Raw genomic sequence first — 10980 nt, forward strand, 5'->3', positions numbered from 1 at the left:
TAAAGTTGCATAACAATTATCTTTCAAAGCAATATACATATTTTCTTTACAATTGGCGCAATTTAATTTAAAGATTTCACATCTTTTTTTGAAATACATGTCACTTGAGTTAAGTTAGGTAATATAATTTTGTGAAAAAGAAATTAAGATTTTACATCTTTTTTTTAAATACATGTCACTTGAGTTATTAGATAATATAATTTTGTGAAAAAGATATATATAAGCTATCACTTAAGTTAGATTTTTGAATTTACAAAATACATTGCGTGTACTTGACACTTTTTTTTACCTTTTTTGAAAAAGGTAATTTTGTACTGATATCACCTAGCTATTTTGTAGTGTTAAGGCTCCTGGTCCCTGAGCCGAGAACTCTGCGTTGACGGTGGCGACGTACCGTCGCGGCAGAAAAATCAGAACTCTCTCCAATGGAGAATTCTGTCCTTTGTGACATGTTGACAACCTATTTTGTTATGCATGCTATTTCTTTATTATTTGCTTTGTGCTTGTGCTCTAACGTTTGACGTATTCGTGAAAGTCGTAAAATTGACCGAAAAGTAAAATTTGCATGCGGAAGGAACGTTTTCACCTCTTTTCGATAGTCGTTAAACGGCTGTTTTTCCCGTATGTTTATTAGGCTTCGTTTTATGGCTGTTTGTTTATTGTCGAGAGAAAAGGGTAGTTTTTGGCCAATTTCGGAAGTGTTCTGAAACGATCTATATAGTGATGTTTTATTGAAATGTCTTTTTATTTGAAAATGGCATGCACAACAAAATTGGGTGTTTTCCTCGCCTCGATAGTAAGAATATTAAATATGGCCGCGGTGACTACCCAGGAGCCTTAAGCAAGGATCTGCAAAAATGTTTATTTTTTATTTTTTAATTATTCACAAAATTAGCAATAACAACAAATACATAAAAATGGTTAATATTTAAGTAAAAGTAAATTATACATTTCTCACAAAAATTGAAGGAACACTAAATTTATCTTTAAAAATAGGCAAAATTCAAGCAGCTGTAACTTTGTTAAAAATGAATAAAACTTAAATTTCAATTTTACTTTTAAAAGGTTATACTATTATTTTTTAGTTTCTGTAAGTTTGGTAACTTTTGCATATAGAAAATTACCAGCTGGACAAAATATAAAATTTTTCTCTCACTTTGTAGGCCTGTCACGTGCAAAAAAAAATCTGCAAAAATTTTTAACTTCCCATGTAAAAGCTTAAAGTTTTCCTTCCAAAATCTTCTTTTAAAAATGTTTCTACGTGTGCGCGTTGTTGTTCTGTACAATTGTTTTCTGGGTCAAAATGAAAAAGATAAAAATCGCTAATTTTTACATTATTTTCATCAATTTGTATCACATCTACGTTATTTAAAAAAAATTGGCAATTATACCGTTTAATAGAGCAAAGTTTCAGCTTTAAGAATCTGTTTTTTGAATTGCAATACGATGATTTCTAAGGGAGTTATGAGCAATCAAAGTCAAAAAGCTTATTTCTTGTTCAATCCGCGATAAATTAGTAACAAAAAATTGTAGAAACATTTCTAAAAAAAAATTTTGCAAGAAAAACTTAGCTTTCACGTTAAAAAGTTGAAAATTTTCGCGGATTTTTTTTGTGAACATGACAGGCCCACAAAGTGAAAGAAAAATTTTCTATTTTGTCCAGCTCGTAGTTTTCTATATGTAAAAATTACCAAACTCACAGAAACTAAAAAATAATAGTAACTTTTTGAAAATAGAAATTTCAAGCTTTTAAATCCTTCAAAATATTTTATTAAAACTATATATAAATAACAGATAAAAGAAGGAAAAAGAAGACCATCTGCAGTATGCAAAGATACCTCAAAAAGAAAGAGAAGTAGGAAAAAAATTATATTTTTCTTAAGTGTGGCATATTCCCCCGAGTTACCCTAATAATAATTTTGTCAAAGTATATATGTATATATAATATACTTATATATATATTCTCTCTTTGTAATTGGCGCAGTATTAAAAGATTTCACATATTTTTTTAAATAGATACCACTTGTTATTTAAGTTTTTTTGAGGTAGATATCGCACTTGGATTGAATAAAGTAAAAATTTTGTAATATAATAATTTTGTTAAGAAAAATTAAAGCTACTACCACTTAAGTTAGAATAAATTATATTTATTTTTTAATTTAAAATTAATGATAGTTTTTTAGTTTTTTTTTTCGAGGTAACAACCACGCGTGTACTTGGCGCCTTTTTATTAAAGTCGTGACCGTATAAACGTCCTGAAAAATTTTTTTGCGCAGTCTCCGTGAGCTTTAAAATGCCCAGAAAGGCGGAATCGCGCTGTTTTGAAAAACGTGTAAACATTATCGAAAAAATATTACGCGGATAATTACGCAACAATTAAAGTTGATTATCGAAATGCTTCCACCTTTGATGTCGTTTCCATTAAAACTGCAAAACAGTGTTTTTACAGATAATTTTGAAGAAAATTTATTCTTATTATAAATATTATTATACACTATATGACGACGATGCCCCATTTGCTACGTCACACCGTTAGACCGGCGCGGCATAGACGGTACTGCTTTTTACGACCGACGCCCAGCCGCTAGCACGTGCTTGGAGGGGGGAAAACGGCACCGCGATTCGGTCTCTGGGGATCATTGTACTCCTCACAATCAGTACTGTAGAGACCGCGGTACAATATTTTCTGTTCTGTCGTAGGACAGGCCTGCGATTTGTATTTTTCGGTCGATGTTGTATAATAATCCCTACTCCTTCTGTTTCGAAATTTCGCTTCCGTGAGTAGCCTCTAATAGATGCTACGAAATACGGGAATAAATTGGAAAGAGCAGGCCTGTTGTAGAAAACAGTCATTTATCTATTCTATCTGATGCCGTACCGAAGAAAGGAATGTAATCTGAAATTCTTTATATAGTTGCCGCGACAACTTGCTTGATCTGCAGGTATAATGAGTGGAATGCGGAAAAATGTGAATATCATATAGTGATCTAACTATTTAAGCTCCAGTGCGTATATAGTGTGAACTAGTGGTCGGAATTACTTGTACTTTTAAGGCAATTTTTGAAAGCTACTTCTACTTCTCTCACTTTGCATCTCCGCTCGACTGGCACCACACAAGTGATGAGCGTTAGAATCCCTATACAGGGACTCTAATGAGCGTGCCGCTCAAGCACCAGGACTGTCACATGTCCGCAGGAGGCGGTTTTGCGAAAGGAGCTCTTTCTAAAATTACTAATCTATCCTTATCGAGTTATTTCTTATCGAAATCCTTTACGTCTTCTTTATTTTTTTTATATAAGCTATCAGTATATTTATATTATAATTACAACGTGACATAGCTTGTTTGTCAGTGAAGATAAAAATGTGTGTTTAATTTAGAATGTTTATCCATTTTTATATATTTTATTTTAGAAAAAGAATTCATAATTCGTATTTAGTGATTATTAAGAAGAATTGCAAGCTCGTGCGGACATGTAAAACCAATTGTTTGAATTTATTTTCCAATAATAGAAGATTTGAATGTTTGAATAATAATTCGAATGTGAAAGAAATTTTGAACGAAAATAGTAGTTTTTTGGTGATACGCCGGTTTCGATATATTTGTCTATAATTTCAAAAAGAATAACGTGAGGCTTGACAAGGTTTAAATTTTTTAGAAAATTTTAAATTAATATTAAGAAAGAACATTGTCTGCATTTTTCTATTTTTTTATTTTTTAAATAATAAATCAGAATTTTGTTTATCACGTTTTTATATTCGATATTTACATAAATTGAGCAGCATGTGTTATTTCATAGTGTGGTACTATGTGTTTCTGGATGCATCAGAAAAAATTTATTTATATTCAGAGCAATAAATTTATTTCATTACATAAATGTTACTGAAAAATAAATTTTGATAAAATGTAATAATATTTTATTATTTGCATTCTTATATACTCTATTTATTCCGTTTATTTATCCCGTAAAACCGTTTATTTATAAGTCGCAGAGAATTAATTGTATCGTAATTGATTCAATATTTTTTATGAAAATATATAAAAGAAAAAAATATTTCTATATAGTTTATTTTGAATTATATATATATATGTATATATATATAAAAAGTGATTTATTCACGCAATTTATTCACGCAATTTATTCATCGCAATTTCTAAATGTACAAACAAACATGTTTTAAAAGCAGTTTTGCTATTGTAACTACAATCATTGCATTAAAATAGTAGTTATATAACGAGTATATGAATGAGTATATGAGTAATTCATAAATAAGTATTCAAGGATAATAAATTGCTAATTACTACGTTTTACAAAAAAAAGGCATAGTGAGGGCCGATTTCACAGTCTCCGATTAACTTGATCCTCCGATTAAACTCACTCTGCGTCTCTTTCTAACTGTCCCCTTAGAAAGAGACGAAGAGTGAGTTTAATCGGAAGATCAAGTTAATCAGAGACTGTGAAATCGGGCTGAGGATACAAGATTCATTTTTCATAAGAATAAAAAGTCAAAGTAGATATAGTAGAATACTTGATTGACAGTTCCAATTCGTGTGAGATTCTCGATTAATTAAATCAGCAACTTGATTCATCTAAAGAATTAAAGAAAAAAGACAACTTCCAATTACTTATATAAAAATTTAATCAAAGGCGAATATTATAATTGCGTGTATGAATTAAATAGGAAGGATCGGATTTCTGCAATAATTTGAACTCGATACGAAGATTTAGCGAAGATCGAGCATGGAAATTTTAGGCGTGAAATTTGCACCGTTAAATGTACCTCTACAAAGAAGACTACAAACGTTAACTGCCGCCATATGGATATTCATCACCCTTTTCGGTGCTTTTTGGGGTTACATAATCACGGCTTATTTTCTACTCTACACAGAAACAATACGCTACTTCCTGGTACCGTACTTCCTCTGGATGTATTACGATTGGGACACCTGCTATCGTGGCGGTAGAAGGTAATAATTCTACTAATCACACTATTAAAGTAGCCGACACTGTGTACAAATAAAAATTTTGACAATTGCTCGAAGACAATTAATGCAGTACAGTAAATGAATAAAAACTATAAAAAGTCTGTTGTGACATTATTGAATGTTATATATAAGAGAATAATATTAGCCGCGCGATAAAAAAAGTGTTTATAGAAATGATTATTGATGAATTATTAATGTTTAAGAACTAACTATGTCTTATATTTCAGTGAATTATGGACAAGAGTGGTGAAAAAGAACGTATTCTGGCGTTATTTTTGCAATTATTTTCCGTTAAGATTAGTGAAAACGGTGGACTTAAATCCCAATAAGTCTTATCTTTTCGTTTGTGTACCTCATGGTATTTTCTCGATGGGGATAATTAGTTCACTCGGAACGGACGCATTGGATTGCAAGAAGCTATTTCCCGGACTTGAAATACGTCCAATTACTCTCGATCAACACTTCAAAGTACCTCTGTTCAGGGAATATGTTTATTCTTTAGGTATATAAAAAGGCTTTTATTATTTTTTCTCTTTATCATAAATTTTTCTCGTTTATAATAAGCAATTAATTTTATAGTAAACGCTTTCGATATCTTTTGCAATACATAAATACATTTATGTGTAGTAATATTATATTAATAAATAACATATGAAATAAAATACGTAATACGTCATACAGGTTTCTGCGCTTCTAGCGTGAGAAGTATCGAGTATTTATTATCAACACCGCCGGAAAGCCCGTATACAGGAAAAGCTACAATTCTTATTGTCGGTGGTGTTTCCGAAATGATGGAATCTACGCCAGGCACTTATCGTATTCTTTTGAAAAGAAGAAAAGGCTTCATAAAATTAGCATTAAAACACGGGTGAGCGATTAAAGATATTTTTTTACATTTGCATATATAGTTTTTAACGTACACGAACTATTATTTTAATGTTCAGCAAAAATCACATTAAAAGAAAATATTGTCTTGCAATCTGTTCAGATAATGGTTTTTATAAAACATGAATCATACGCCGTATAATAGAACAATAGACACTCATAATAATCAATGCGATTCGAATCTAATAAAATTTTATGATTTAGTACATCATTGGTTCCTGTCTTCTCCTTTGGTGAAACGGATTTATACAATCAAATATATCGTCCAGAAGGATCGACTTTTAGACGTATACAGAATCATATTCGCAATCTCATTGGCGTACCACCCGTCGTTTTCTCGGGCAGAGGGTTCTTTCAATATTCATTTGGCCTTATTCCGAAGCGATTACCTGTCACCGTAGTCGGTAAAGTTCTTTTTGTGTTTATACAATTTTTCGTATTTATGTTTATATTTATTTGTATTAATATAATTATTTCAAATTTCATGTTTTACTTTGTTTTAGTGGGCAGTCCTATCGAACTGCCGAAAATAACGGACCCCACGCCTGAAGAAATTGACATACATCATGAAACATTCGTCAAACATTTGGTTGAACTCTTTGAGACGCAAAAGCACAATTATATAAAAAATTCAAAAAAAGTTACTCTCGAACTCAACGTATAATGCGTATAATTTTTTCTGCATTTTTTATATAATTGTGCTTTTGCGTCTCAAAGAGTTCAACCAAATGTTTGATGATATAATTCCAAGTAAAGTAGGAATCTTGTTCCAAGGAAGAATCGCAAAGAGGTTAAAAAGAACAAAAAACAGGAAGCAAAGAATACATTGTAGATCAGGCTTACATCATGCATATACGTTCCCATTTTAAATAAATTTAAATAAATTGTAACCTTGCGCTTATTTAAGGAAGCGTGTTACGCAACGGAATTGCGAAATACGTGGTAGCTTTCCAAGGAAGCGCAAGGTTACAATTTATTTAATTTTATTTAAAATGGGAACGTATGCATGATGTAGGCCTGATCTACAATGAACTTTGCTTCCTGTTTTTTGCTTTTTTAACCTCTTTGCGACAATCTCTCGTATTTGGCAATTCCGTTGCGTAACGCGATGTTTCTCTGTCGCCCAAGATAAAAATTGACGAACTTCAAAAGAGACTAGAAACATCACGTTACGCGACGGAATTGCGAAATACGAGATAGTCGCAAAGAGGTTAAGAGCAGAAAACAGGAAGCAATAAAAAACACATTGTAAGGAATTCGGAAAACATGTATCTAAATTTAAATTCAATTTTTTGTACAAAATATCATTATATATTTAATGTGATATTACTCATTCTAATAAATATACTTGAAATAATACTATTATTTTACTTCTTTCATGGCATTATATTTAATTTTTTTCTTTTGTGTTTTTCAAATAAATATTAATTATTTGCATGGTCTGATCAGATCAAGAAAGCGCAAGGTGACAATTTATTTAAATTTATTTAAAATGGGAACGTATGTATATAATGTAGAAATTCGGTATCCTTTTGTCAATTAGAATTATTTTTCGTAATTTGATGTAAATCATTTCTGAAACCAGTCGTTTAGATTCTAACCCCTCGGAGCTCCGCAATGTGCAAGTTTCTAATTTGCACACTTTTTTCTAATATCATAAGATTATTCTGTTGATGCTGTACGGCCACTTCACACAATATCCTTTGGAAATATTATTTAATGTTATATAATATTGTTGCGTTCGCCGAGTCGTTCGTTCTCACACACACGCTCACACTCCCGACGCCCGCGGAAATGAGGAAACACTGCGGTTATTAAGGAGAACAAACTTAATGTTTATTAAAGGCTCGCGATAAAGAGGAGCTCGAGACATAATCTCTCAGCTGTTTCCTAAAATCAATAAATCTATAAATCAACAAGCTCGTTGCTAAGGACATTTCGGAAAGACGGCTCGTCACACGCTTCAGCTCGGACTCGAAGCATACCGGGCGGCATGCACGCAACAATATTACTATAGAATATTGTATTTGATGTTCTAAAAGATTATGCTTAGAATACTATAAATCTATTTCTTGTTGCTTTATGTAATTTATTTAATGTTGTAGAACGCTTCTCTCTCTCCACGCTGACATTATGTAACTTGTAACTGCAAACGTATTTCTTGTGACGTGCTATACATTATCAAAGATAAAGCATTAAAAATTGATGACCGCGATTGTTTCATGCAACATTTCTTATGGTTTACAAAGAACATCATGTTGTTTTCTATAGTTACAAAAAACCATAATCTCTTGTGTGTTTTATCTCTAAATGACATGCATTATTCTAATGATTGACTGAAAATACGGTATGTGGTATCCCAGAATCATTAGATATGTAAAAATAATATCTGTCTAAATTTGAATCTTTTTACAGGGAACTTCATGTTTTGGATTATCCAGTAGAACATACAGTTTCTTCTTCCGATGCAAATACAGCTTACATAAATATAAGAGATCGAATATTTAAATACACAAGAAACGGAAAACTTGAACAAATATAACGTTAAGCGAACAGTGCGAGCAAATAGAAGTTATACGAATTGATTCAAAAGATATTATATCCCTTGCTTTGTCTCTGGAAAATAGTTTCTTGGTCGACGAAAAAGAAATTGCTAAGAATATTACAAGTTTTTACGTACATTCTGATTTTTTGCTTCTTACAACACTGCAATGTACATTGATTTGTGTCTCGTTGAACAAAGTTGTTAATATAAAGCAGCTAAGTAAACGTGATTTAACTACCCAGTCCTGGGATTTAAATATGAACGAGATTTTATTTGCGGGTAAATACGTATTTTTTATAATCTCTTTTATTTTGTATATAGCATATTTTTCTGACTTTAAATATATCGTTACAGGTATCTAAAGAGGATTCGAAAAAGGTTCTCGTATAATAACGGCGATACCGTACGACTCAAAAATAATTTTACAGCTGCCTACAGGAAATTTAGAATGTATACAGCCAAAGGCATTATCGATGCATATACTAAAATGTTACCTGAATAACTGTGATTATTTGACGGCACTTGCCATAATGACTAAACAACGTATAAACTTGAATTTATTATACGACCACGATCCACAATTATTTCTGGATAATGTGAGAAAGTTCCTTAGAAGATCTTGTACAGCATAAGAAGTTAAATTGATTGAATCTGTTTTTGTCAGAATTATAAAATGTCGATGACACCCGTACAATGTACGCGTTTTGTTATGCAGATCGCCCTGTCAAATCTGACGCTAGAAGTAACAAAACTACAATTAATAAGGTAGACGAGATCTATAAATTATTAAGAGACGCCATGGAGAAACATCAAGTTGAGGATAATTTAATACAACCAATATCATGATAAGCTTGGTGAAAAATCAACAAAGACAAGGATTGGAAAATGCACTTAGTAAAATAAAGCAAGTGAAAATGTTGGAGGATTCACAGAGATCAGAGTTACGTGATTCTACCGTATCCGCTCATGAAGCGTTGAAAGTGTTTACTGCATGATCGTCACTATAATATCGATACGTTATATGATGTTGCATTAGGCATGTATGATTTAGAACTCGCAATGTTTATAGCGTCTGAATCATCGAAAAAAGATCCCAAAGAATATATTCCATTCTTGAACAATTTGAAAAAATTAGACTCAAATTACATGAAGTATTCTATTAATGTGCATCTTAAACGTTACGAATTATAGCGTTAGAGCATTTGTCTAAAGATCCAACTAACAATAAGTTTGAGGAATGCTTAAATTTGATACGTAATCAAAAATTATACCAGGCGGCAATAAAATTGTTTTAGAAGAATACTACAGAGTATAAAAAGGTGGCTGAAGTTTATGGAGAATTTTTGTCAAGTGAAGAAAAATGTGTGGAAGCTGGTATATGATGTTTTATAGAAGTGGCGATCTTGACAAAGCTGTAGAATCATTTAGTATATCAAATGATAATTGGGAGGATGTAATCGCAATGTCAAAAGAGATGAAACTAAGGTAAAGATATACAATTTTTTTCGTATATGCATGAAAGAATATTATCCTATCATTAGAATTAATTGCATATGCTGTTCTACACATAAGAATTAATTTTTTCAGCCCAGCAAATTCATACAAACTTTATAAGACACTGATGGTTGAACGTTTGAAAGCAGAGCGGAAATATAAACACACACACACACACACACACACACACACACACACACACACACACACACACACACACACACACACACACACACACACACACACACACACACACACACACACACACACACACACACACACAACAACACACACACACACACGCACGCACGCACACGCACACACAGACCCACGCACGCACGCACGCGCACACACACACACACACACACACACACACACACACACACACACACACACACACACACACACACACACACACACACACACACACACACACACACACACACACACACACACACACACACACACACACACACACACACAAAGACACACACACACACACACACACACACACACACAAACACACACACACACAAACAACCACACACACACACACACACACACACACACATACACACACACACACACACACACACACACACACACACACACACACACACATACACACACACACACACACACACACACACACACACACACACACACACACACACATACACACACACACACACACACACACACACACACACACACACACACACACACACACACAAACACACACACAAACACACACACACACACACACACACACACACACACACACACACACACACACACACACACACACACACACACACACACACACACACACACAACCACACACACACACACACACACACACACACACACACACACACACACACACACACACACACACACACACACACACACACACACACACACACACACACACACACACACACACACACACACACACACACACACACACACACACACACACACACACACACACACACACACACACACATAAACACACACACACACACACACACACACACACACACACACACACACACACACACACACACAC

The 10980-nt window shown here is 33.0% G+C and overlaps 2 protein-coding genes across 3 annotated transcripts; both read left to right on the top strand.

The window, feature by feature from the left end:
* Positions 1-227: 227 nt before the first annotated feature.
* On the top strand, positions 228-7415 carry LOC143897907 (diacylglycerol O-acyltransferase 2-like). Of its 2 annotated transcripts, none has more exons than XM_077406876.1 (6): positions 228-2968; positions 4681-4966; positions 5212-5486; positions 5666-5852; positions 6074-6273; positions 6373-7415. In XM_077406876.1, exons 2-6 carry the CDS (start codon positions 4740-4742, stop codon positions 6531-6533), a joined length of 1050 nt encoding a protein of 349 aa, XP_077263002.1. In that variant the 5' UTR covers positions 228-2968; positions 4681-4739; the 3' UTR covers positions 6534-7415. The 2 variants fall into 2 exon arrangements, with proteins under 2 accessions (XP_077263002.1, XP_077263001.1); XM_077406875.1 differs by having other exon boundaries at positions 1687-2942.
* Positions 7416-8575: 1160 nt separating this feature from the next.
* On the top strand, positions 8576-10923 carry LOC143897908 (uncharacterized). Its single transcript, XM_077406877.1, has 3 exons — positions 8576-8693; positions 8769-9899; positions 10002-10923. Exons 2-3 carry the CDS (start codon positions 9775-9777, stop codon positions 10918-10920), a joined length of 1044 nt encoding a protein of 347 aa, XP_077263003.1. The 5' UTR covers positions 8576-8693; positions 8769-9774; the 3' UTR covers positions 10921-10923.
* Positions 10924-10980: the final 57 nt, after the last annotated feature.

Source organism: Temnothorax americanus, unplaced genomic scaffold, assembly GCF_048541705.1.
Source record: "Temnothorax americanus isolate GAGA-0224 unplaced genomic scaffold, ASM4854170v1 Scaffold21, whole genome shotgun sequence".
In the NCBI taxonomy this organism is placed as follows: domain Eukaryota; kingdom Metazoa; phylum Arthropoda; class Insecta; order Hymenoptera; family Formicidae; genus Temnothorax; species Temnothorax americanus.

Bases quoted from the DNA above. Each gene is read 5' to 3' on its own strand.
- LOC143897908 (XM_077406877.1), top strand. From the start codon at position 9,775: ATGTGTGGAAGCTGGTATATGATGTTTTATAGAAGTGGCGATCTTGAC. The intron at 9,900-10,001 runs GTAAAGATATAC...TAATTTTTTCAG, and splicing joins TCAAAAGAGATGAAACTAAG to CCCAGCAAATTCATACAAAC.
- LOC143897907 (XM_077406876.1), top strand. From the start codon at position 4,740: ATGGAAATTTTAGGCGTGAAATTTGCACCGTTAAATGTACCTCTACAA. The intron at 4,967-5,211 runs GTAATAATTCTA...CTTATATTTCAG, and splicing joins TGCTATCGTGGCGGTAGAAG to TGAATTATGGACAAGAGTGG. The intron at 5,487-5,665 runs GTATATAAAAAG...TACGTCATACAG, and splicing joins GGAATATGTTTATTCTTTAG to GTTTCTGCGCTTCTAGCGTG.